At 42.5% G+C, this 27,385-nt stretch overlaps 1 protein-coding gene across 5 annotated transcripts in view; it reads right to left on the bottom strand.

Moving 5' to 3' along the window:
* Positions 1-1,099: 1,099 nt before the first annotated feature.
* The window catches only part of NTRK3 (neurotrophic receptor tyrosine kinase 3), a 383,244-nt gene continuing 356,958 nt past the window's right edge, over positions 1,100-27,385 (bottom strand). For 3 of the 5 annotated variants that reach the window (XM_088025201.1, XM_028122168.2, XM_028122170.2), the window contains 2 exons: positions 4,390-4,548; positions 1,100-1,285 (listed from right to left, as the gene is read on the bottom strand). In XM_088025201.1, the coding sequence (XP_087881327.1) occupies positions 1,100-1,285; positions 4,390-4,548 (345 nt within the window). Of the gene's footprint in view, positions 1,286-4,389; positions 4,549-9,050; positions 9,093-27,385 lie in introns of all 5 variants that reach the window. The other 2 variants (XM_028122166.2, XM_028122167.2) reach the window with 1 other exon arrangement.

Here is a 27,385-nt window from a genome sequence, read left to right as displayed (position 1 = left end):
CACAGAGGGGCACATCTTATAATGACCTACGAGGAACGAAGTCTCCTGCTATTGGAAGCCTGCTGTGTCCACATTCACAGGCAACATGGGGGGTGTTCCCTATGCCCCCAAACTCCCCCAAAGGCCTGAATGTGGGAGGTGAGGCCAAGGAGTCTTTCCAGCGAGGAAAAGGTGGGAGGCAGTGCCTTGACATGGAGGGTTCAAATTTCAGCTTTTTCTTCTGTGGTTAAGTCCAGAACGTCCAGTTCTTGATGTTCAGAGAATAGATGGCACATCTCTTTCCAACTGAGGAAGGAACTTGAGCATGGTTTACACCCAAGACGGATGTGGTCCATTGTCACCATGATTTTGGGTCACGTCGTTTTTCCAGTGTTTAGTGGTAGACGCCCTCGTTGATTTCCAAAAGCATCAGGACTCTACTTTCTAGAACGGACAAATTGGAGAATTGCCTTGAAGTGGAGGAAAGGGGGAAGGCGTGGAGCAATAGTCAGTGGAGACGTGAGGCATTCCAGAGGCCCCCCGGGGCCGGTGTTACTTCCTGCTGCCTCCTGAGTGCAGTGGACGAGGTCAGCCGACGCGCCTGTGCAGACCTCGGGGGCAGGGGAGGGTAGCGCACCTGTGCAGGCGCTGATTCGCACTGCACCCCATCTCCTCCCGTCCCGGCTTAAAGACCGTCTCTGCGTCATCAAGGTCTTCAGCCCCGAAAAGCCAGAGCCGGAGAACCACGGGCCCCAGCTTCGGTCAAAGGGAACTTCCGTTTGTGTTCATAAGATTTAAGATTTTCTGAGTTGTTGTTAACAACAGTCTTATGGTTTCTGTATCAGCAGTTTCTCTCTGTATTAGAGAAGGTATCTCTCTGTGGATATAGATAGTTAGTTAGATATATAAATATATATATATATATATATATTCGCCAAACTGCCTTACAGGGTTTTTTCTTTCACTTTTTTTTTCAGTGTTGTATGTGTAGCAGGCACTTGAGTTTCTATGAAGATGTTCGCTTCAGTCAGGATGGAAGAAAGGAGTGTGAGGTGGACGGGGCAATGTGAGGCCAGGAGAGGGAAGCCACAGAGTATGCGTCCGTGACCGCCAGCTGCCACTAGCCGAGGATGTCCAGGTAGATGGGGGCAGCTTTCCCCAAAGCGTGGAGGACTTTGTAGATCTCCTTGATGTTCAGCCGCTGCTGGGGCTCCCTCTGCCAGCACCCTAGCATGACATCGTACACCTCTTTGGGGCAGACCCGGGGCCGCTCCAGCACACGACCTTGAGTGATGCACTCGATGACCTGAAAATAATGAGAAGAACCAGGACATTAACATCCAAAGCCCCCCTGGGCCCCGGGGCTCCCACCCAGCAGCAGGCGGCGACTTCATGAAGGAGCTTCAGTGCAGAGCCGGGGTGCCCACCTGCACAGGCGTCAGGCTGGCTGGAGACAGCACAGAGTCTCTCATCTGTCCTGGACAGGCTGCCGGCTGGCCGTGCCCACCGTTGCCCTTTGTGCCCATTCTCTTGGGCCAGGCCTTCATGGTCTCCCCCACGCACTCTAGCCTTTACTTGACTCCTCCTCTCTAGTCCTGAATCTCATCTGGATGCCGCACGATTCGTTGCCACTTGGCAGTGGGGATTGGCATCTGACCTGTGCCTCCCCTCTTATGGGCCTGGGTGACTTTGAGAACCCCTTGAAGGAACTCTGCACTATCCCGGGCCCCTCCATGCCTCTCTCCCCTTAGCTCCCATCTCCTGGCCAGCTCCCCTCTGGCTCCCAGCCTCTGTGCATAGCACCAGGCTTCCCTCTATGCTGCCATGTGGTTCCGTTTCTCGGCGAGGCCCCTCCTCCCCTGCTCTTTGCACTAACCCATTTATTTGGCTTCTGTTAAAGTCTTTCACATCAGGACTACTGCTCGATTCACTGCCGCCCAGCTCTGTGGCCAGCACAAGTCAGTGAACCTGACCTCAGCACCCTCATCTAGAAGAGGGGGATCCAATGTGTGCCTTGACTACCTCCTGCATAGTCATAAGGTCCAAATGAAGCCAAGGGCACAAAGCATGGCCTGACATACCACAGGGGAGGCCCTAAGGAGGAGTAGGAAGAAAACAAATAACGTAGGGCTGGACCAACCCCACCTGCTCATGTAAGGACCAAGCCTGTAATCTGTGATTCATTTCCAATTTCTCAAAGGCACTTCCTTGCTGACATTGAACATGTGACTTTTCACGTTTTCATCTTCCTGGTCTTGGATTGGTTTTTAACGTCTCCCTAACTCGATCACTATGAAACCTTGGGCAACTTACCCCAAACTCCAGCTTCCTCGTTCAGAGATGGGTTGTAATGATAAAATACATGGATTCATTCCACTTGAGTACCTCCAGTGTCTTTGCCCCCATGAGTCTGTGTTTAGTTGGGCAAGAGAAGTGCCTTTTGTCTCCTTTATCTCCTCATGCTGCCCCCAACAGCGCCCTGTCTGGGGTGTTGTCTCATGTCCCTCTGACCCAAGGACAGCGTGTCAAGCCCCCAATGTGTCAGCACTTGCCTGGTCCGATTCACCCTGGGGTCAGCGCTGGCCCAAGAGGCTTGTTTCTGTGCCAGCCCGATCGGTCTCCAGCTACTCAAATTCTCTGTTCTTATTAGAGCCCTGTTTCCACACTCCATTACCTTCACCTCCACGAGAAGGGAACCGGCTCAAACTGCAGCAGCTGTTTACGCTGCGAACAAAAGCACTCGCTAGTGTCTCCTCAAGTGTGGGGCTCACTGGGTTGTCAACCTCCATAAAGAAACCCATGATCAGTGGCTAACGGTACTTGGCTGCTCTGGGCTGTGGAGTGGGACAGGTGGCTGGGGGCAGAAAGCCCACCTTCCAGGCCAACACCTCACCAAACTGTGTTAGAAATGATTGGAAGGAAACACCTTGTTGGCTACTATGAGCGGGCTTGGGTCTCCAGGGCAGATGTACTACCAACACCACAAGCACCCTCCTTCCAGATCCCCTTTTCACTGGGGCCACGAGACTACATGGAGGCTGTGGTCAGGCTGTGTATACTCGTGTGTACACATGTTTATGCAGGAGTATGTACGTGCATGTACACGGGTACATATAGGCATGCATGCATGGACGTGCATGCATGCTTGCGTGTGTGTGTGTGTGTGTTAACTACCAATCCCACACCCCAAGAAAACAGCAACAATTTTCTTTAAAACACTGCAACAAATGGGTTCCGATACATACTCTTTTTTTTTTTAAGGTCATTAAAATGTTTTGTCCTACTTTGGGAAATGTGGTCAAGACTCATTCAGCTTGTGATTGATGAGATACTACAGATTTAAAGAAGTGTCTTCTTTTCGGTCTCTGAAACTCCCTGGTTAGGGCACAGGAAAGCAAAGAGGAATACAGCTCTCAAAAACAAAGATACTTTCTCAAATATTCAGATAAGATTGCAATATTAAAAGGCCCTTGTGTTCATGTTTTTGTAGAAAACAGAAGACCATAAAAATAAATTGCAATCTCTTATAGGTCTGCTTGATTGGGAATCCGAGCCCATTCCTGTCTATTAATATACTGAATTCTCCAGGGCAACATGAGTCTGGTCAGACATAAATGAGAACCATCCTGACTGGCTTTGGAGGCAGGAGTTCTGTGGCCATGGCCCATGCCTTCTCCATGCTGCAGAAGCTCCCATCTGAGTCTCTGGCCAGTCCTCTCCAGAACCCCAAGCAGTTCCCTTCCCTTTGCCCTGAATCTCAACAGGTATTCATGTGGAAAGTACTGAGTTAATAAAGCTAAAGTGCTTAGAAAAGTACCTGGCACTAAATGTTAGCGATTATGAAAATTTGATTACTGGTATTCTTCTTATTATTATAAATCAAAATTATAAAAGCATATAATGTGTTAATTATGATGATGTTGTTTCCTCTGATGAGCGCTTTTATTCCTGGAGGTCCACACACAGCTCTATCAATAACGTGAAATGTGCCTTCCCCATCCACCATCCTCTGCCCATCCCAGGCCTGGCAGGCCTAAAACCTTTGGGAATCCAGACTCTTTGGGTGTTTCCACAAGATGGCACAATTGAAAAACTCAGAGTTGTTCTTTGTTTTCATGTTCTGTCTTAGTGAGACGTTTGTGATTTTTAAGTGTCACAGCACAAACAGGACCAGGACTCGCAAATCCATTTAGACATCTGATTTCATGCTCTCTTGACAATTACACCACACTTCCTACAGCTCTAATGTTTTTCCTACTAAGAAGCTCTCCCCTCTTGCTTATACCTCTATTTGCCCTGCTAGCTCCAAACACTGCCTCATGTTTTGTATACTAGGTCCAAATCCTGGCCCGAGATAACTCCTATCAGCCTTCCCCCAAATGGAGGTTCCCCTCTACCCCCCTTCTGTACCTCTGTGTTTGAGAGCTGGAACCACGGTTGCTTTCCATAGGTGAAGATCTCCCAAAGGATCACCCCAAAGCTCCACACGTCGCTCTCCGTAGTGAACTTCCGGTACATGATGCTTTCAGGGGGCATCCAACGGATGGGGAGCATGGTGTGTCCTCCCACCTAAAAGGGATCAAGACAGAGGCACACACAGAGTGACCAGATGGCCAGAATCAGTCATTACCTGTCTGCACTCTTTGTAAGTAGATGCACTCTCGATGCCTCTTATTCTATGATAACCACAACCTGAACTTGATGCAACTGGTGTCAGAGTCTCAGTGGAGGAACTGACATCCATGATCTACAATACTGGAGGCAGCTAGAGTAGCAATGAGAGATAATCCCTAATGGAAGGTGGGTTCCTTGGCATGGAGTATAATGAAAGATCACAAGATGATTTGGGGTAGGAGAGGTTTTAGAATCTGGTACTACAGTGAACCTAGCCTTGAAAGGAGGTCCAGAGGGAAGTCAGCAGAATCAATGAGGGAGGCCATCAAGTACCTGAGTATTTTTAGACATGGGGTTGGACTCCTTGGCCAAGGTGGTTAAAGCACAGTATTATCCAAGGGCATCTAATCTGTAGAACCATGACTTTACCTTCTATCTGACAATCCTGAATTTCTCACTGTAACTTATGTCTCAGTGTTTCAAGTGAAGGGAACTGGAAGTTCCAAATGTACGGAAGACCACATGCTCATAAGAAATCAGGTGGACCGAAAGAGAATTTATGACAGTTCTTAGTAACATCTCAAAGGCCAGTGAGAGAAGTCTCTTTTAAAATAGCCTACGGAGACCCATCTGTGGGTCTACAGATCTGACAGTCAAGGATGAGAGGAAGTGACTGACATTCAGGTACACTTTCCTGAGAAAACATTAGGGAAATCCTCACGGCCCAGCAGGCTAGAGGTATTAACATAAGTGGAAGAAAATTCACAGCATGTTTTAAAACTCAGGAACTCACTGCATCATTAGCAAATAGAACATCAGAAATGGGAACTTCTGGCTCATACATAGAATTTTGTTGTTAGAAAAGTGCTTGCCATTGATAGAAACAGCTCTCTATAAATGCCCTGATAAACTATTAATTAGAAGTTCTCTATGGTGGGTCAGTTGGAAGGGATAAGGACAATGAACACTTAAGAATGACTTATTGGAAAATGGGCAATCTTATTTCTAAAAAGCAAAATGCTGTTTGCTTTATCCACTTGAAATATTTTAGAAGATAAATGATGATAAGGACGTGCGGAAGCTGTTTTCAACCTGGGATTTTTATAATCAAGACAGCTCTGTGTCATGTGTAAAGACAAATGAAGGGGTTTCTTTCAGACAAGCAAAGACTCAGAAAGTTGACCACTCACAGCTTTTCAGAAAATAAAGAAGCAAAAATTAATTGAGGATTGCTCCAGAAAAACAGAAAAAAAGAATCTAAAATAGACAATGACTGGGAACGTAACAAATAAAGTAGAGCATGTAAGTCACAAAAACGCAATTTAAATCTAAATGGTGGTTGCTAATTTGGTAGTAAAATGTAATACAATTACTAATAAAGTCTTCTTGTAAAGTAGAGACGTAAAGTAAATAATAATACTAATAATGCTAAGAGTACTATGACTGCTATTATTAACACTACTTCTCTGGAATGAAACCTTCAGATAATTTCAGCCATAGGTACATAGAAGAATAGGAAGAGAAATCATTAAAAGCCTGGCAAAGGCTTTGTCTTTTAGGGAGGGAAATCAAGTTTACAGTCATCAACTTTTGATTACAAGAGTTTCAATTTAAATTTGCTTGCTAAACTTTTTAAGTGCCTCCTAGACGAATAGAAATAGTACATATAGCTTCTAAACCAGTTTTTAGAAAAGAAAAGCAAAAATCTCTAACCAATACCAACAAGATGACAAAAAAGAGGAATGGGCTAAAGATGTTGAAGGCACACTATGAAAAAGAAGTTTAAATAATATCTTTGTATATAATTTATGTCTTTTATACAAAGATAATAATATTTCTGTAATAATTTGCATATTATATAGACACTATATACAAATGGGTTATACTGCCTCTTAAATAAGAGAAAATTTATGTTAAAAAATCAAGATGTGTGTTATTTAGAAAAGACGTGTAGAAGAGCAGAAAATATTAAAAATGAAAGAATGCAAAAATACAAAAGGAAAAATGAATATATATTAAATATGTATATTTGATATACACAATATATGATTTAAATGTATAATATCAAATATATAAAATGCTGACAATTAAAAACATGTGGAAAAAAATTTAGAATGCCAAGAATTAAAAGGAGAAAAAGTAATTTACATCATATTTCAAGATGGCAAAATTCAGCATTATTATAATATAGCAACAAAAATACAAAGACTAAAAATAGGATATAAACCAAAGGAAACTGACAAAACTACCATTATAATGGAAAATCAAAACACTTCTTTCACAAACAGACAGGTCAAGAAGACAAGATAAATGAAGATACATTTTAAAAATATAGATAACGAGTTTTAATTGATAGATATGAGTATGGCAATTGTGTGTCTTTCAGCCTCCCTAAAAAGTTGAAAATTATTTTCAATTATCTGAAACAATAAAACCAATCACATATAATACCTCAAAGGAAAGCTGAAATGCCAAGATAAAAACCACAGTAAACATAAAATAAAAATGAGAAACATTTTCTGTGCCAAATAGAAGTTCACAACAAAAGAATAATTTTTTTAAAAGTTTCCCTTTGGGCAATTAAAAAACTACTTGGTAAAGGAATAATTGAAAATTAAATGTAAAACTATTTATTATGATAATTAAATTTGTATTCATTGAAATCTATGAAATATAGCTAAAGTAATTTTGTTAATTATAACATGTAAGGACTTATTTTTAAAATAGTTAATAAATTAAAATATGATTCAACAACAAAGGTAGTAAAGACCAACATGACAATAGAAAGAAAGAGGAAATACATAATAAAGATAAAATGAGGAATTGGTATAAAAGAAAGCAAAGCAAAACAACCAACCAAAAGGGGAAAAAATTTAAAAGGAGACTTATCTACACAATTAATTAATTGGTAGTCCTTTAAAAGTAATATAACTCTTTGGCAAGGTTAATAAAAGACAGAGAGGAGACAAATGTAAAATGTTAACAATATTACAAGAAATTTGAAAACAAAGATGTCATAATTGATTTACTAGAAAAAATTAATGAAAAAAAGAGAGAAGTAGAAAATTCAAACACAAAAAAACAATTACAATTGTAGTAAAAATTCTATACATTAAAAAAGTACAAGGTCCAGATGATTTTGGGGAGTAAGTTCGACTAAAATGTCTGATCCTATTTATACTTTCCCAAAGCCAAAAATAAAAAATAAAAAAGTTAGAAACTTTCCCAATTGACTTTTTGTGATTTGAATACTTCTGATGATAAAATCAGTCAAACATAGCATATAGCCTTAAATACATGAGTATAACCATAGATATTTTATCTATATATGTGTAAAATTACCTGTTATATTCATAACATTAATGAATAAAATATTATTATATTGAATCAGCAAGATATTACAAGAACTCCATATTATAACTCAGTAAGATTTATAATAGAAATGCAAGAATGCCTCAGCCTTAAGAAATCTAGTGTTTAATTCCCTAAAGAGGTAGAAGAAAATCCATCCTTCCAAAAGATGCCAAAATTTTCCAACACATTTTCCTGATTAAAAGCCCAAATTCATTAGTAATAGAAGGTAACTTCCTTTATCTAAGACACTGACTATTATACGTGCTAATAAAACTTTAGAAGCACAGAAAAGTATCTTCTATCACTGATTTTACAGAATACCATTGAGATGGTCCTAGCCAATGCAATAAAGCAAAAATAAAAACAAGGTAGAAACATTGAAAAAGAAGAGTCAAAAACCATTGCATGCATATGATTAAGACTTATTCAAGGTATTTAACTAAAAAGCAATTAGAATCATTATACAATTTAATAAGCCACCCAGATATAAAATGAACCTACAAAAATCAAACTATCCCTATACACCAGTAGTAACAAATTCAATGGAAAATAAGATTGTTTGTATAATAGCAACAAAAATAATTATAACTCCTAGGCATAAACCTTAGCAGAAAATGTACAAGTTCTAGTTAAAGAAAAGTATTGAAAACATAAAAGAAGATCTTAATATATGGAAAGATATGTCATTTCCTTGAATAGGAAGACTCGATGACATAAATCTCTCATTCCTCCCTCAAATTAGTTTGCAAATTCAACACAATCTAAACGAAAACCCCAATGGAATGATGTATGGAAATTGACAGAATGATACCAAAATTTGTCTAGAGGAATAAATACTTGATAAAAACAAAGGTATATTTGAAATAGAACAACAGGGGAGATTTACTCTATCAGATTGCAAAACATATTATCAAACTACAGGAATGAGCACACTGTGTTATTGGCATAGATATAGACAAATTTCATTGATCAATGGAACAAAATAGAGAGTCCAGAGGCAGACCCATGTATAATATCAGAATTTAATATATGAAATGATGGGTTAGTAATCAAAGTGTTGGGACAATGAACTATTCATTTGAAAAGTACACTTAGATACCTACCTCACACCATATACAAAAATCATTTCCAGATGGATTAAAGAGCTAAACATAAAAACAAAACAATAATAATATTAGAAGAAAACTTAGAAAAGTATCTGTATAACTCAGGAGAAGAAGGCCTTCCTAAATAAGACACATGTTCAAGAAGCCATAAAGGATAGGATTTTAGCGATACAACTTGTAAAAACCAAACACTTTTTGCATGGCAAAATACAAAATAAGTATAGTTAAAAGACAAATGACAGAGGAAATATTTGCAATATATGTAACAAAGAATTAAAATCCATATATCATAAAGTGTTCCTTTAGTTTTAAAAAGCAAACCGACCAAAAAAAAAAAAAAATGAGGAAAGGGTAGACCAGATGATCCACAAAAGGGCTACAAATGAGCACAAACATATGAAGAGATGCCAATTAAAACAACAAAGAGACACATTTTTGAATGTCATATGGGAAAAATTGAAAAGATTGATACTATCTAGTGCCTGAAAATGTACAAGGATAGAGTTATTCTCAGGTGTCCTTGCTAACTTATCTGCAGGCAGCTTGGCAGAGTCTGTCCACACTGAAGATGCTGAGTGCCTTTTAACTCAGTAATTTTACTTCTAGGAGTCTTAGAAAATATTTGCTCCTATAAGCAAAAATAATTGGTTGAAGGGGATGCTTATTTCATTGTTTTTAAGGGCAACAATTTGTCCATCACTATACATATATTTGTAGTAGTTAAAAGAAATATAGTGGAGTAAGTGTAGTGATATGTAAATAGGTCTAGGATACATTAAATGAAAACACAAGACATTAAAAATATATATATTAGCATTCTAAATCATGTAGAAATGTGTCTACATAAGCAAATACATTAAAAGGGAATAATGCATAAGTCTGTAAATGCATAGAAAAAGATCCAGAAATAGAGTCATTAAACTAATGTTTCCTCTGGAGAAGGAAATGAGAGTGAGTACTGACCAAAGAGAAAATACCACCTTTTTACTATATGTATTTCTATGCTGTTTATAATTTCATCATGATCATGTGTCACACTTAAAATGTTTAAAAACTATAAAAGGAAAAAAGTTAACATCTGAGTAAAGGAAAACCAGTGGACCTAATTTCTGTAAGTTCAGTATCAAAAGATGATGTTCTGTAAAGAAAAAGTACGTTTGTGTTAAAATTTTGTAGAATAGCTTATTTGACCTGGTTTCTTGATGAAAAAAATAAAATACAGAAACATTCCTCTTTATGAAAAATTTCAAGTCATGGATTCCTCCAAACTGATGCTGGTGTTTGCCTCATTTAATGATTTTATACTCAATACAGAAGAGGTATTCCAGACTGAAATCTCCAAATCTACAAAGAGGGAGTAATTCTAGTGTGCTGGTGTAAACCTTGATGAGTTTAAGTGTCTGGGAATAAAAGTATTAGAAGGGTATTAACTGACTACAGGGACCTCACTAACAAAAATTTTATCAAGATGTTCACCATCAATGTGGGTGAAATTTATCAGGCATTCCCCTGGAAGTGGACTAAAATATTTCAAGAGGTCAGTAACATAACAAAAAGAGCAATAAATTGGGAGTCAGAAGCACTGGGTTGTGATGTGACCTAAGACAAGCACTCAACCTCTTTTTCAATGTTCTCATCTTCAACATAGGAATCAAGCAATGCCCCTGCTTAAAGTAAGATGAGGTATGCAAAATACCACTGAGTATTGTTAAATGCAAAAGTATACACATAAAGTGCAATGACTATTCACTATGTATGTCCTTACATGCTCATGGGCGGCATAACAAACCTAATTTCCTGGTTTCTATATTCCCATAAAGACCCACCTAGCCTACACTGATTTTCCTCCAGGAAAAAAAAAAATCTACATCCTTCTTCCACATCAGAGAGAGCTAGTCTGGGAAAGCTAGTGGTTAAATCCTTCACTGGCAAGAAATATTGACAAATAGTCCCATATGGTAAAACCTAATCAGAAAAGCGATGGGCTGACATGATAATCTTCATAAGAATAATGCCAATGAATGCACACTGAGTACCAGCCACACATCCTTCATTTAATCCCATTCTATATGATCGAATTCCCTATTATCCCCATTTCACAGATGAAAATAAGGTAACTTGCCCAGCCACTGCCTGAGAAATACTAGCTAATGATCCAAACTCCCGTGTTACATTAAAGACTCGAAGGCTGAGCTTTGAAACAGGAAACATACAGGAAAAAGGCAAAAATTCTAAGAAATGATTCTGGAAAGAAAACAAGTACTTGGAGATCTTTGGATTACACTACCTTGGATGCCATCTTCCACCATCTGTATTATCATGGATCCCCGTGTTGTCAGCCTGGTCATCCATCATAACATTGTTTTTCACCTAAGGCATTAGCAGGCACTGATGATTACTGCCCAGACCCAATATTCCATTAGCGGCTACAGAAGGGTGGCATTCTAATTCTAGCATCCCCTCTGCATACACTCGCTGAAAACCTTCTATAAGTAAAAAAGTTCCCTCATTAACTATTTGATTATACAGATAACACTTCATATGGAAAATGCCTGGCCCTCTCCCTTTATTTATCAGTGCTCAGAATAATGAATTCATTCCCTAGCATCCTCCAGAGGTGACCAGTAAGAGGTTTGGTTTAACTTGGTTTGGTTTGGTTTGGTTCTGACAAGTATTATTGACTCCTGTATGTGCGTGTTTGTGGGGGGCGCAGGGGGGCCAGTATGTCTTTTAACACATTGAAGTGTTTCAACTTACTGTAACTGCTCTTGTTGATGCTTACTGTTCCATCTTTGGCCAGTGGCAGCCTCTTAAAGTTGCTGACTCTCACATATCCCCAGTAGTCTTTGATAGCATCCTTGCTTCTGACATGAAAAAAATATTATAGGCTCATCTTGTACCTTTGTTGCCCCAGCCCTAGAAGTGGCCATTTCTCCAAGGAGCCCTGGATCCTTTGGGTGGACAATGGGATATTTAGAGACTACACTATGGATGCCAGGAGAGTTCATTGCTATTGGGTTGGTCATTATTTCTAGGTGTTTATAATGGAAGTAACAAGGAAAAACTTTTAAAAGAAAATACATTATGAGTTCATATTGATTTTTCCAACTCAAATTTAGGATTACAGAGCTTTTACTTAACCTCTTTGATTTTATATCAGTATTTTTCCTTATGCTGAGAATCTTGAGTTTTAAATTAGTAATATTATGTAGTTGCTTTATCCTAATATATGTTTATAAAATACATATAATATACTTAATATACAGTTAGGCTTATGTGTTTCATTTTGCTTTTTATTTTGAAGAATTGGTTTAATTCTACAAATTGAAATGTTTATAATGATGTGAAAACTGTGCCATGGTTTCAAAGCTAAAACCAACAAAGTACACCAAATCCAAGTCTGATACCATCTCTGTCCACTCTCCCCACTGTGATTTCCTCCTTCCCTATAGGTAACCATTTCTTTTGGTTTGATTTTAGTTTATTCTTCCATTGTTTTTAACATAAGAAAATACAGGTTATATTCATTTTCTTCATTCTCTTAGATAAAAAGTAACGTACCTGTTGTGTACTTTACTTTTGTTCGCTAGGGTATTTGTTCCTTTTACAGTTCTCTAGGACCCCACCGAGTGTGACCATGCCACAGTTTGTCTAGCCAGCCCCCGACTGATAGGACTCAAGTGTTTCCACCTTTTTATTATTGTCAATAGGGAAGGTGCACTTTTTACATATATCTCGGGTGACTCCTCACCCCATAAAGAATAATAGCCTAGAATTCCTATTCAGTGTAACATGCAAGATGTCTGCAGTGCCCATTGAAGTGGTTCCAATCCAGGATCCACATAATTTGGAGACACATGAAGTTTTTCCAATGGGTACCCAGGCAAGGAAAGCGCTGAAGGATTTCACTGATCCTAAACCCCCATATGGATTTTTTTTTCTAACATTGACTGAGCACTCACTATGGCAAAGCAATCCCCCTTCCCAACTGTGCACACACATGTACACTTGCCACCTCCAGAGGAAATACAAGTCTCTCATTCATCCTAAATCTCAGGGGAGAAAACCTACCGAGTACAAACAAATAAACGCTATGAAATACTAGTACGGGTGTTGAAAATGAATGTCTCTAAGAGGCTGGAAAGCAAATCCTTTTGGCGTCGAGTCGTTTCCAATTCTTTTCAAACAATTGAAGGGGGACAGACTTAAAGGATGATCAGCTAAGCGGAGATTAAAAAGAAATTTTGACAAGAGGCCAATATGAGAGGGGAGCCTGGGTGGTTTAGTCATTAAGCATCTGCCTTCGGCTCAGGTCAGGATCCCAGGGTCCTGGGATCGAGCCCCGCATCGGGCTCCCTGCTCGGTGGGGAGTCTGCTTCTCCCTCTCCCTCTGCCCCTGCTTGTGTTTCCTCTCTCACTGTGTCTTTCTGTCAAATAAATAAAATCTTAAAAAAAAAAGAGGCCAATATGAGATTTTAGGCAAAAGACCTAACAACAGTTCAAAGAATTGAGTCACATTGCAATAACAAAACTCCTTCCTTTCCATCTATTAGTTTAGTGTAAATAATGTTTCTCAGTTCTTAGAGTTATATAAATAAAAAACAGGAATAGAATTGATCCTGAACCTTCCTTACTTTAGCAATAAATAATATGCATTATGGACTAATGGAAAAATATGAGATGCATTTCCAAAAATCTCATAACTTCTTTTCATTCGTATTCATCAAAGTTGTGCTATAAATGCATTATTTTGATCTGCTGCCTACTTCTGTGTATTGCTAATAATTGTAATGATAACTCAATCCCAAAACTGTTACCATCTAGGAACTAATGGTTATCAGACATTAAAAATTAAATTTAAATATTCATACATATTTTTGTCACACTAAATTATGATAGAGTGGCCAATAAAAGGCTTTCATGCATAAAAATATAATACATAAGGATAGAACTTGGTAGGGTAACTGGAATGAAAACATAAATTCAGGAAGAAGAAGGAACCCTGTAAAACTGACTGTTTAAGCCCTTGTTCATGTGTTTAATAGATGATGTATCAAATTGCTCTGGTATTTAAAGTTCATTAGATACATTACAGAAGTGATGTATTTTTTTTTTAATGCCAATATTTACAATAGTCTGGAAATGGCATCGTTTGCAACTATTTGAAATTACATTGAAGATTTTATATAGCAACTTACAAGGTGCAGGGGACACGTATAGGTGAGTTTTCAAAATTCTTTTAGGGGCATCAAAGGTTTGAAAACCACAGGTCCAGAGACGGAGCCCCTAGCGGTGTGAAGTTTGGAGTCTTGTCTCTCTGCCTCAATTCTCTCCTCAGGGCGGTATCCCACTCACCTCGTCAGCAGTACAAGGGGAGAGGATGCAAAAGGTGGAAGCAAGAGCCGCCACCTCACCTCCAGCCCGGGGTGCCTGCCAAAACCCCCCAAGCCCCACTCCTTTAAGTCCTGAGCCCTTGCTGCCCACCCTGCCCTGGGGGCCAGGAGTGGTGCGACTGAAGGCGTGAAGAGCTGAAGGAGGATCTCAGGCCCCATTTCCAAGGAGGGCAGGATGTCCCGCTGCACAGAGCTCTTCTGGGGGGTGGCCCCCCACCCACCTCCCCACAGCCGCCTCTCCTCTCCCGTCCTCCCCGAACAAGGCACTGTCTTGCTCTTTTCCACAGAGAGACACCCACTCCCCTGCAGGCAGAGGAATCCCACCGCTCTGGGTGAAAGAAGAACTCTGAGCTCTAGAAGGCCCCTCAGGTCTCTGCGTCTAATGGCACAGAAAAGGAGGCAGCTGGTGGGTTGCAAAGACCTCACAGAAGCCCGCTTCTCTCCCAGAAGTTCAAAACGGCCATGCTTACGGGACTCTGACAAGGTATAAAGGAGGCAAAGTGACCCATATTTCCCAGATAAAGAAACCACGACGCAGCAAAGGTGAGCAAACACGAATTCACAGGGCGCGATATTTCTGGAACAAATGGAAGGATTCAAGCTACCTCCGTAATCCCTAATCTGTATGGGCCAAGTCAAAGTCTGTTAAAGTCCATGAGAAGGGCAGTAGCTTTCTGAAGAGTTGTAAAAGCTTTGCAATGGACATTAATGGCAAAACAGCTTAATCACAAAGATTGCCATTTATCGTCGGTGTCATTTTTTTTTTATTTATTCAATTTTAATCTTTCTTGATTGCATGTCTCAGCACATAGAAGAACCTCCATGTGCATTAAGAAAAAGACAGAAAGCTTCACATGTGCACTCTCCAACCCCTGGAAATTCTCCCAGTCTCCCTCAAGCCCCAGTGGCTATGTCTCTTAGCTTCTGCTCTGGTGTCCAAGCGAATCATCAGCCAAGGCTGGTAGTCACCTTGAACATGCCCCCAGCAGTAGGTCAGCAGCCATCACTACAATCTTTAGAATCATTGCCACCCTTGTTCCAGAGGGCCTGGGGTTTTCACACACATGGGCTGCACACAAATACATACACCCACGTATCCGGACGAGGAATGTTTAGACGAACATGTGTGCGTCATTGTGCATGGTAGAGTCATAAATACAAACACAGGCCTGTCAACCATGCCCTGATCACACGTAGCTGGTGAAATCTCCCTTGGAAGCCTCTTGAAATAAATGGCTTAACCGTAGGAGGAAAGATGCAAAGTCCTCCTCAAATGTATCCTGTCTCTAAGACAGCAAAAATAAGTGGTTCCACTCTAAATCAGTTGATTCACTCCGCTGATGGCTTCAAAACTTCAGAAGGACATAACGGTCCTTCCTGAATTAACCCTACTCACTGCCTGCTCCCCCACCGCCGACAGCTGGGCGCTCTTAAAAGCTCCCTCACCACATATGAGGGAGGCCACCAAAGCCTTAGAAATGGCAGTCTGCCCTTGCAGATCGTCCCCTATTCTACCCACCCACCTCCTTTCCCTGATTCTCTCTCCCCTCATTTTCCCCACTTGGCTGTTCTGAATTTACAGACCCTGTGTTTCCAACCAGCTTTTCACTCCTCTGCCCAGCCCCGTTGGCCCACTCCCCAGACATGCTGCTTTGGTGTGACAGCCTGTCTTCCTTCCAGGGTGCTCTTTGGAGGACCAGCCCTACCTGGTAACTGGACCCAGTCCATCTCCCCAAATCCAACATTCATCAGAATCCAGGGCTCCAAAGGAGAGCTTCAATGCTAAAGCTGTACATCAGGAACATACAAACAGGGAAAGGCCTTGGAAATGACCTCACCTGCCTCCAGGCATGAAAACCTTGGCCGGAAGAGAGGCAATGACTTGCCCAAGGTCACTAAGAAAAGTAAATGAAATGCAAGTCCCCTAGAGTCTTGTTCTTGTTTTCAGTGTAAACGTATTCCTAGAGAAAAGCATATATACATACAGGGATGCAAATCAAAAATATACGGATTGAGTTTTTTTTTTTTAGGATTTCATTTTATTTATTTGACAGAGAGAGACAGCGAGAGAGGGAACACAAGCAGGGGGAGTGGGTGAGGGAGAAGCAGGCTTCCCGTGGAGCAGGGAGCCCGATGCGGGGCTCCATCCCAGGACCCTGGGATCATGACCCGAGCCGAAGGCAGACGCTTAACAACTGAGCCACCCAGGCGCCCCATATATGGATTGAGTCTTACAAATCTTAAATTTCAGTTCTATAGCTTCTTTGTGTTCATCCTGTTGCGTTTAGACTTTTGGGTCACCCAGTAGAACTCTGTTTCCCCAGTTGTGTGGGCGAGGCCTTAGGGATGTAATCATCTGAATATTCATCTGATTTAAATCTGATTAAATCTACAACAGGGATGTGCGCAGTCACAAGGGCACGTCTGTCCGTGGCTTCACTCCAGTTATAGAAATTCCATGGATGAAACACTTACATAAGACACTGAGATTTTCTATAGTGACATCAGACTTCTGACTTCATAAAGCAGAGAACTGTTTGCCTTCCTTTTGCCTCCCCTCCTCTTCCTGATATAGTAAGCCATGCTATCACCTTGCTTCTTGTAGACACAGACTGAAGACCTCAGCCCCGGGTCTAGGAGGTAGTTGGGATTCTCTGGAGGGAAGGTACAGAGGAAGCTCACAAAGACATCATTATAGCGTGGCTCCCTCTGAGCCAGGCTTTGTGACAGTTTATGCAAAAGGCATCCATTTAGCAGAATCTCAGTGGAATGGCTGTTTCAGACTGAGCCTCTAGCCCCAGGATTAGGAAAAACCCTTGGAGTCTTCCAAAAATACAAGGAGTTTAAGAGCCAAGCTGTTTAGCAGTGTGAGCCTCGAGGATAAAGAGGCCCATTGAGATTCTCCCCAACTCTCTTACCTAGAGCTGCATCTGCCAGAAGCAAGTTCTCAGATGGAAGGCCCAGGAACACATACCTTCTATAACTCCCCCTTTTGTTTTCCCCTTTCTAAATCCTGTCTAAATGCTGGCCATCATTCAGACACCTCACTGTCCTTTATTGCGCCCAAGCAATATATATATATATATAATTTTTTTATAGAGTAGACAGTGCAAGTCCAAAGATGTAGGTTGAAAAATAACTTGCCCTTATTTTCTTTTTACAGATGCCTAGATGTGGAGCCTCCTGGCTGCGCTCAAATCTTCCAGTAGAAACAAACCATCGTGAAGTTATTAGAAGAGCTCAATGCACTGAACAGAGCTGGAGGTCTCACTTCAGCTCAGATCCATGGATCACACTGGATCTAGATGGATCCACCCAAACCCCGAGCACTTGCCAAACATTAATAGGTAAAGGGAAACGGGAGAATAAAGCCTTTTTGTGATAAATCTAGATTCTTAATGTACCCTGCTCAGCTCTGGCTGTTCCCCCAAGGTTTTGATTTAGATTCAGACTTATTTAGCAAACACAAGAAACTCTCTTTCAGACAAGATTGGCTTTGCTCGGTATTTAATGCCAAAAAAAAAAAAAAAAGTAAAAAAATATGACTGATATTGAAAATGTGTGTACAGGATAAGGAAACAGACAATCTGAAGGAACAAATGGGATAATGTATAACTTAGGCAATGCCTTTTACTAGCTAAGCAACCTTAGGGAACTTACTTAACCTTCGAAGACTCACCTTTCTTATGTGTAAAATCATAAACTACGTAGAACATATGTGGAAATTCAGTGAGATATTAAATGAAACAGAAGCATGCAGGGTTTTCGTATATACATGCACATATGTGTATGTGGCATCTTCCAAGGTGCTAATTTCTCAGTGTTTATGTTTACTGTACAGCACTTCTCGTTTTTCCAGAAACTTGGACATTCTGCCCAGTGACCCTTACACCAAGGAGACACTGTTCCTGAATTATGGAGAAGGAAATCTCCATCTCCAGCTCAGAGATGGAATGTCAGCAAGTCCATGGTAGGCAGGGGCCAAGCTAGAAGTGAATCCCTCGCCATACTCTAAATCCTTCTTATGAGTTTTGTGGGTTCAAGATAATTCCACTTCTAAGCACTGGGAACAGGTTTCCAGGATCAGTGGGGCTGCCAACTCGGATCCTTGGACTACTTGGCTGTTTACAAAAGCAGGATTTCGACACCCAGGAAGAGCAGCTAATGCAAATCCCAGAGTAGACAGGACTGAGCTGGTTAGCATATTCTATGGATGGAGTTCAATGACTTTATTTCCTTTGTTTTAGGCCTCCTGGCAGGAAACAAGAAGGAAAAGCAAGATGATTTGAATTTAAGAAGCAAAGAATGAGACGGGCTCTTTTTCCTCAAAAGGCAGACCGAGCTGTAAATTGTCTCCTCCAGCCATTGGTAACAAAAATGTGCCTCCTATTGACTGAATACCCATCAGCCTGAAGATGATAGCATTGGATTCCTTAATCACAATCCGAGTTTTATGACATCATCTTCCGATCCTGAGCCTTCTGTCCGAGCCCAGTGGTGACCAGAGCTGATTTGTACCAACGGTGGAGAAAGAGCTTTTCCAGGAAGTGACAAAATATTCTCCCTTGCTAGCCGGTGAGATCCCATCTCTAAATAACCTCAGGCCAGGCGCCCACCTCTTAGCTTTGGATGACAAGATGGACTGCTTGGCTTTCTTGATTGAAAACGTTTCTTTCGAATTCCAAGATCCCAAAAGCCCGGCACAGGGGACTGGCCACTTGCAAAGTCTGTGATGCGGACCGCATGCTGTGATCATGGGAGAACCTGCTTGCACAACCCCTGCTAGGGCCCCACATCAGCTGCCCGAGAAGCAGACGGCTGAAAACAGCCTCCATTTGCTGCTCGTGATCTTCATTTACCTCCGAGAGACTTCAGGAGGACTGACAAATGAAAGACTGTTTATAAAACATAGTCAACACTATGAAATGACTCTTGAGGGGCACCTGGGTGGCTCAGTCGATTAAGCGTCTGCCTTCAGCTCAGGTCATGATCTCAGGGTCCTGGGATCAAGCCCCATACCCACTTTGGGCTCCCTGCTCCACAGGGAGTCTGCTTCTCCCTCCCTCTGCTCTTGTGCTCTCACTCTCTCTCTCTCTGTCTCTCTCTCCCTCTCAAATAAATAAATAAAATCTTGAAAAAAAAAAAGAAATGACTCTTGACACTGTTAACATAGAGCATTATTTGCTACAATGACAGGGGTGTCTGCCCTGATCCAACACCTGTCACCTTGAGGGGCTGCTTCTTAACTGTGTCTAAAAGACATTTTGCCGGCTGAGGCCTCTCCACATCCCTTATTGTGATGATTCCCACAGTATGACGTGGTCTGTGTATCTTTCATCTCTCTGGGCCACAGATTGGAAGGAGGCAGGTAGCTATGTGTCTGGGCCAGTAGAGAGGTAAACTGAGGCAAGGCCTGATGCCCCTGGCAAAATGCACCTTACACACTCTGCTCAGTGCAAGGGCAAGATGTCCTATTAGAAAAGCTGGTGGGTGCAGAAACAGGTTCCCCTAATGGGAACAGAAGGCAGTGCACCCCAAGCAGATCTTACAATAGGGGCCCAATAACATCGTGATACACAGACAAACACACAGCCACAAATTCATATAGCCACATCACTTCAGGAAATCAGCTAAGCTCTCTGAGCCTCAGTTTCCCCATCTGTTGAACATCAATTGCTATCCACCTGCTAAAACGGCCATGAGGATTGAATAAAACAACCCATGTAAAGCATTTAGCGTAGTATACACGTTGGCCAGAACAGGCACCAAGGCTTGCTGCAGCAAATAAATATTGCAAGAAGCATTCTCTAGAAGAGAATGGGTTTGGAGAATCTCTGTGTGTGCGGGTAGATGGGGGTATTTGGTGGTAGTAAACATTTAGGCTGGATTAGGAAGTAAATTTCCAGGGTCCTTGGCTATAGCTATTTCCATGTAGGCTTACCCTGAGGAAGGAGAAGTCTCCTCCATTTGCACTGCAATAATAAACAAACCAAACCCTTGCCCCCCTCCTGCTCACTCCCTCCACCTGCCCTGTGCCCTTCCGGAAGCATTCACAGTCCCCCAATTACAGTGCTCTGAGCAGGTAGAACGGATCTGCCAAAAAGGCTCAGCTGTAGCTAGAGGTAAAATCTTCGACTTCTAAACCACTCCAAATTAATCATTCTAGCTGGAGGGAGACGCGGGCCTTTGGGCCCCCCTTTTGTTTTATTAACTGCCAACTGAAAATGCCAGAAGTAGCCAGGGAAGAAGCGCAAAATGGGGGACAGGGAACACTTTGCATATTTTAATTAGTTCAGTAAACAATACATACCACAAGAGAAACCTACCCTCAATGGCTACATCCCAAGGCAAAGGAAAGCGGGAAGAGCACCATGGGACAGGACATACAAAAACACCCCACTCCTTCCACGAGAGGCTGCCTTATCCAGCTTCTCTGAGCTGAAGCCAAGCTCCCAGTCCACCCGCTAACTAGTCTAGAGCAGGTCCTACCAGGGCCAGGAAAAGCAGACGCTAAGCGCCTTTTCACACACCCAAAGCTTTCTGGAGAATTCAGGGCACTGCTACACCCAACAGAAAGTGGGATTCTTCTTTGAGTCATGAAATAAGACCCTCTAATTCTGAAGGAAGTTTCCTTGGCGCCCGGGAGGAGAGAGCCCTCAGATCACTTGCTGGATCTCTGGCTGGACCACAAATGTGAAAGGGTGGATAAAATCCCCCACCTTCACTTAAAGGTGGGGGCTCGACTTAGAAAACATGGTGGGATGACATTCTCAGGGCAGTCTGCCGATGGATGATAACAGCAGCTGACGCCCCTGTGAACTGCAAAGTAATTTATAAACATAAGTTAGTACCACCATTATTTTTATGCATCACGCGTTCCTAGCTAGCCTGTCCCCTGAGAAATTCTAGGAAAGGGGTATTAATTAACATAGACACACAACCCATACAGTGTCTAGAGATGCCTCAAAGCATCCTAGGAGGGAGGAAGTTGGAAGCGAGATCTGCCACCACGGAATAGGGTAGAAATAGCACTGGACTGAGACTCAGGTCATCTGAACTCTCCCTCCAGGGCTCCCAGCGTGCCCCTCTGTGCTTTGGCACCCTCTGCTTCCTCCTGCTCTCATGTTCACATCTGTAATGATTACATAGCTGGAGCAGAGGGCTGCAAAGATTCTTCTCCACTCAAAAACTGCATGAGATTGTCCAAAGCAAAATGTTCTCACCTGAGTCAATATAGCAAGAGCACTGAACAAAAGCTCATCTCAACGCCCTCCCCAGCGCTGGCAGTTGAGTTACCAGAGTGGCGTGTGTATGCATGTGCATGCACGTTTGTGTGCATGTGTGCATGTGTGTGCGTGTGCATGCATGTGTGTTGCAGGCAGGCCAACGAGAGCAATGGACCAGAACTCAGAAGCTCCAGGGCCCTGATTTAGGTTTACATCATACCACCTGGCTGATCCTTGGGCCCTTGAGTCTCATCTGTAAAATTGGTAGGGTGAGGAAAAGGGCTGGGCTCGTTGGCCTTTAGGTATCATCTAGTTCCAAAGTACTATGATTCGGTGAGGCAGAGACTGGATAACCTCTGGATGCCCCTCCCAGTGCTGTGAGGCTACAGCTCTGAGACCCACGAGTTTCACACAGCCCACTACTCTACAACTGGGCCCCAGAGTGCCTCTTTGCAGCAAAGGGTGTGAGCCAAGGGTAGTCTCAGATGAAAGGCATGGAGGAGCTTGTCCCTCCACACAGCATCTGGCATCCCAAGCCATAACCTGAGGCATGCAGCTGTGAGCTGCTCCTTCTCTCTTTATAAACAAGCCCTACCTCTTGGCTTCCCCTTCAAGGTCAAAAGGCAAGGGAAGGCTGCTCTGAGGATGAACCCAGGAGAAAGTCTTAAATGCTAAGCCAGTAATCACAGTTGAGTGGTTTTTTTTCAAAGGCATTCCTATTCGATTATACACATTCGTGTCTCCAAAAGGATAGAAGGAGGATTGGAGCAAGTGGACTTCTTGTTTTGGGGCTAATTGAAACTGGGTGGAGGAATCTTTCTCAGGGTCCCCTGGTGGGTCCCCCAGAGGTGGAGCAAGGCTAAGTCTGGGGTAGGTAATCCAAACAGTTGAGGCCTCATCTGGATTTATCGTAACAGGTAAAAAGAGATGCTTTCATTATTCCAAGGTTGAGGCCAGAGGCGGAAGGCTTGTAAACTAAACTAAACTAAACTAAACTAAACTAAGCTAGGATCTGTGCTAAACGTCCTCCCAGTGTGCCTTGGCTGTGGAAATTATTATTAACAACAGCATTACATAGATGAAGGAAGAAAGGGGTGAAGCAACTTATGTGAGTTCAAAAGGCTAAAGAGTAGAAAATCCAAGCCTCATGCCTACAGGAGTCTGATTCCAAAGCCAATGTTCTTTGGCACCACTGAGTCAGAGTTCTTATGCACATCCAAAGTGAAGGAAGACTCGCTGGCTGTTTCAAGGCATATAAATGGATGCGTTGGGGTGGCAAATATTGGAAAATGTGATAGAAATCCTAGAACTTTATATCTATAGAAACACCGATAAAAGCTGAAGAGGGATTGTTCATTCAGAAAGATCTAAATCTGCAGATATAACGAACTAAGACGGGAGGCTACATCAGCCTGGAGAGCACCCATCAAAATGACACCGGACAGCACTGGATGTTCCTCATAGAGAGACTGGAAAAACAAGTCAGTCATGGGCTTTGCTTCATTAGTCCTTCTTTTGCAGCTTCTCTCAGCATAATGCCTAGCCCAACTCAAACAACTGGATCATTTCATGCCTGGTCAGTGGGGCTCCCAATGGCAAGGCATCTCCAATGAAGACAAGTCTTTGTCACTGAACATCTAGGTCCCAGATCACCTGCCCAACCCCTGTAGCATTTTATCATCATGATTTCCAAAATTCATCAGCCTTGAGGGTTTGGGAATCTATTTCCCCATTATCATGTCTTTCCCTGAGATCACTGTGTCAGGCAGAAAAGGGGGAAGACAGAGAGAAGGAGGGATGGTAGGAAGGTTGAGTGGAGATGAAAGGAAAGAAGGAGAGAGAGAGAGAGAGCAATGTATGTGAAGCCTGGAGATTTAGTCCGGTCTTAGAATTAGGCCCCACCAGAAATAAGTCTTAAATCTGGATTCTGTGATTATGAACACAATACATTGCCTTTTAGCTTAGGATAGATTGGATGAGGTTTCTGTCACTTGCAGCTGAAAGAATCTTGATATAATGCTGGAAAATTCGACTCTCAATTTAGTCTCTATCCCTAGGAATAAAATGTCTATTTCTAGAAATGAACCTAAGAAGAAAGACTCGAGAGAGATCCCAGAGGCCCAGATAGAAACCAACTGCCCACAGCAACATGCCTGCTCTCATCCACAGAATGACCTTTTCTCCTTTCCCACCCTGTACGGTGGCACCCCATACCCGGGTTTCACCAGCCATAAAGCATTACAAGAACACAGCTTACAAACACGTGGCTCAGAGACCAGCACTTGCACTGAAAGCTTTCCTTGCATGGCTGCATCCGCCCACACGCCAGCTTCTTCAGCCCAGAGCGTTGGGCTGGAGGTTACATTAGACATCTACTTTCCATTAAGGTTAGCCACAAGTGCCGGGATGGGAGGAGGCCACAAAAATCAGAGGAACCAGCTAATGCTCAAGAGAGACCCAGCTGACCCAGGCAACAGAGATAACAGAACTCATGTGATCTGGTCCCCTTCAGCATCCCTAGACAGGAGGTCCTATTGCAATTCTTCCAGACAAATGGGTTTCTCATGAGTCATTTGTCCCAAAAGAATTGCAGAAGCAAACAGACTTGACCAACTTTGAAGATAAAGTCCCGAGTGAAGAATACAGAATCCCATCACAAAGACTAGAGAGACCTTCCTAATGAACAGTCCCAGATGGCATCTCTGGAATCCCTTCCTTCCCACTGTTCTCTTCCTCTGAACCCCTCAGCCCCTTCACAGGAAGACCTGAGCTCCACCCCATTCCAGGACACTCTTGTCCTGCTATTCTGGGAGCTTGCTCTGATAGGAGACCTCTATTTTCAGATCATCGGAGAGCAAAATGCTCAGGCAGCTACGAGTTTGAAAATTAATTACCATTTAAAGGGCAGAGTTCCTATCTGTGGATAAATCTCCAGGTGAGAACTCAAAGGACTAGCCCTGGGAATACCAGCTGATTTCCCTGAACCTATAAGGACACGGGTATCGCATAATTAAAAGGCATCTCCCACGGGACAATGTATTAGACTGCTCAGCCCAGAAGCCATCTTAACCATCTTGAATTGCAAGGCTCAGAAAGCAACAGGAAGCTGGGAAATCACATTCTGCAAGGTCAGAGCTGTGAAACTATCAAAGTCCTAATGTGTGTTAGAACACTCTCCAGCTCATGGACACCTCACTATACCCTGATCCCCCCCACAACCTCAGCGGTAGCTGAAGCACACCACCATGCACTCCATCCAAAGTTCCTGTTGTGTGCCCTGGGCATGCAGAGACAGGTGAGTGTTCTAGGGTTCCTCAGCACAACTGGGCTCATTTGGGTAGAGACATGCACCCCTGGACTTCTGGTGCAAAAGGGTGTGTCCCTAACCAGGTTTCTAAGGAGGTCTCTGGACTGGGGCATACTTGTGACTATGTGCTCTCACAGACTTCTGTCGAAGGCCTGGGCACTGTCCTTCCAGCGGCAACTAAACCCTTCCTAGAATTCTGACAGATCCTGTATGTGTGAGAAGCAGGGTGGGCCTTCTGTAAGCAGTGGAAGGAGGGCTATCCTTGTCAGCTTGAAATAGAACCAGACTTTTCCAATCTTTACCCCTGTTCCCAACTGGGACTCCACAGGGCACGGGTGTAGAAGAGAGAAGCCAAATGATGTTGAGGTGAGTTAATATCTTAGAAGAAAAGGTAGTTTGCTTGCTCGTTTGTTTTTGCCAGAAAGGCAAAAAGACTCAGCAGGTAAGTCAGAGGAGAGTCCCCCATGGAGGCAGATGAATGCTTTGCTCCCTAGCCCTGAGTAGCAAAGCAATGGAGGGAAACTAGACAACAGGCCATAAGCAGTAAAGAACCAAGACTTGATGGAGTAGTCATAATCCAATAGTTGGAAGGCCACAGTGAGAGACATTCATATGCCTGGAGTGTATACCTAAGTGACACTGACATTGTGATGATGAAGAAAACCCTTGGTAAATGACAGAGTAATAACTTCTCTCTATCTGTATGACACATATCGTGATACTGAAAGAGACACTGTCTTGACATTCGTTGAAACCTTTGGATAAATACATTACAGACGTCCAAGAAAATAACAGTGTCACAAGTGGAAATACTCTCCCCTTTAGCATAAAAGGCAAACTGGAGAGGGTTATTGACATCTCAAAATAATTCTTCACTTTGCTATAGCAGCTCTCTCGGGTGCATATAAATGATGGTTTGCTTGCCATATCTTTACCAGGAGCTTCTGCATAAAATGAGATGCTACCTAAATTTCTTTTTTCCTGGGAAGTATATAAATGTTCATTACACATAAATACAAGGTTACACAGTGAGATTGATGTTAAGTATAACCATAATAAGATATGGTCCAGAGACATCCTGCTTCTTGCTAATAGCAGTCCCAAGACTGGATGTGGTCAGTCTGTGGATTCTAATCACAAAGGCAGGCAGGAAATTTAGGATTCTCTTCAAACCCAACTCTTGACTCAAACCCCTGTCGGAAAACCTTTATCCAGCCTCAGACCTCTGCATGCATTCTCCCCACCCCTATTATCTACACACAGACTCATGCATCGTCCCTCCTTCCAACGTGCGTGAAACCCAGAAACACTAACACACTGAAGTCCAGTTCCACCTCTGCCTGGGATGGATGCCACAGCAGGAAGACTTGCTCTCATGCCCCCCAAATTTTCCATGCCTATCCCCATTCCCGATGACAATGACACACGGAGAAGCAGCAGAAGTTGCTGTACCTTCATGCACCATCAGCAAAGACATCGACAACCACCCCAACATATCTACTGCTTCTGATCCAGCCATGCAAGAAGCCCATTCGCGGGACCTTGGGGGTAACCTAGGAAGTCCTACCTCTCCTTTCTTTCTCCCACTTCCTGCCAATGGGTATCTTTGGGTGAATGCTAAGACTAACAGGTTAAGGCAGGATTTTAGACTTAAGCCACCTAGGCTTAAATCCTGGTTCCACTGTTTTCCAGTGTTAGGTTTAAATGTTGGTGTTCTCCTCCCTAAAATGGCACTACGATAACTTCTTCATGGGAACAGTATAGAGTAAATAAATGAACCTACTCAAAGTCCCTAGCAAAGTGTCTGGTGAAGGTGCTCAGCAAAGGTAAGCTGCCATCCCCGACCACCCCTGAGGACAACAGATGGAAGAAGAAAGGACCTTAAGATGTCCTGAATGGCCAGGGAAAGTCAAAGACTGAGGGGCTTTCTACAAGATGGTCCCCCACGCGGAGAAGTCCGCAGGCTCACCCAGTTTCTGACAGTCTCTCAGTCATGTCAGTTGGAGCTGAAACCTAACTATTGAGCAAACAAGGTATGCTTCCAATGCCATGGCCACTTGATTCTCCCTTCTCGATTTTTGTCATTCTGAATATTGTGTTTCTTGCTTTGGATTCAGAATGTCTAGATCTGACTTGTTTCAGAAAAATTTCATCTAAGCCATGAAAGCCCTCCTTGGCTAAATTGTTAACTAAATAAACTAAAATACATTATATTCTTTAGGCAACTCAATTGCTTTGACCTCCCTGTCTAAAATTGTGCACGAGCACACACAGGTAGACACACGCACACACATAACCATCACCACCACCAAACACTTCTTTTTTCCTTCTGTGCTTTATTTTTCTTCTAAGGATCTATTATTCTCTTACATACTATCTATTCTACTTTATTTTATATTTCCCTTA

The sequence above is a fragment of the Eumetopias jubatus genome, unplaced genomic scaffold, assembly GCF_037043125.1.
Source record: "Eumetopias jubatus isolate StellerSeaLion01/CBP00866 unplaced genomic scaffold, mEumJub1_p1.0 scaffold_7, whole genome shotgun sequence".
Lineage (NCBI taxonomy): Eukaryota > Metazoa > Chordata > Mammalia > Carnivora > Otariidae > Eumetopias > Eumetopias jubatus.
The sequence above is the reverse complement of the archived record's forward strand: the minus strand, read 5'-3'. Positions and strand labels throughout refer to the sequence as shown.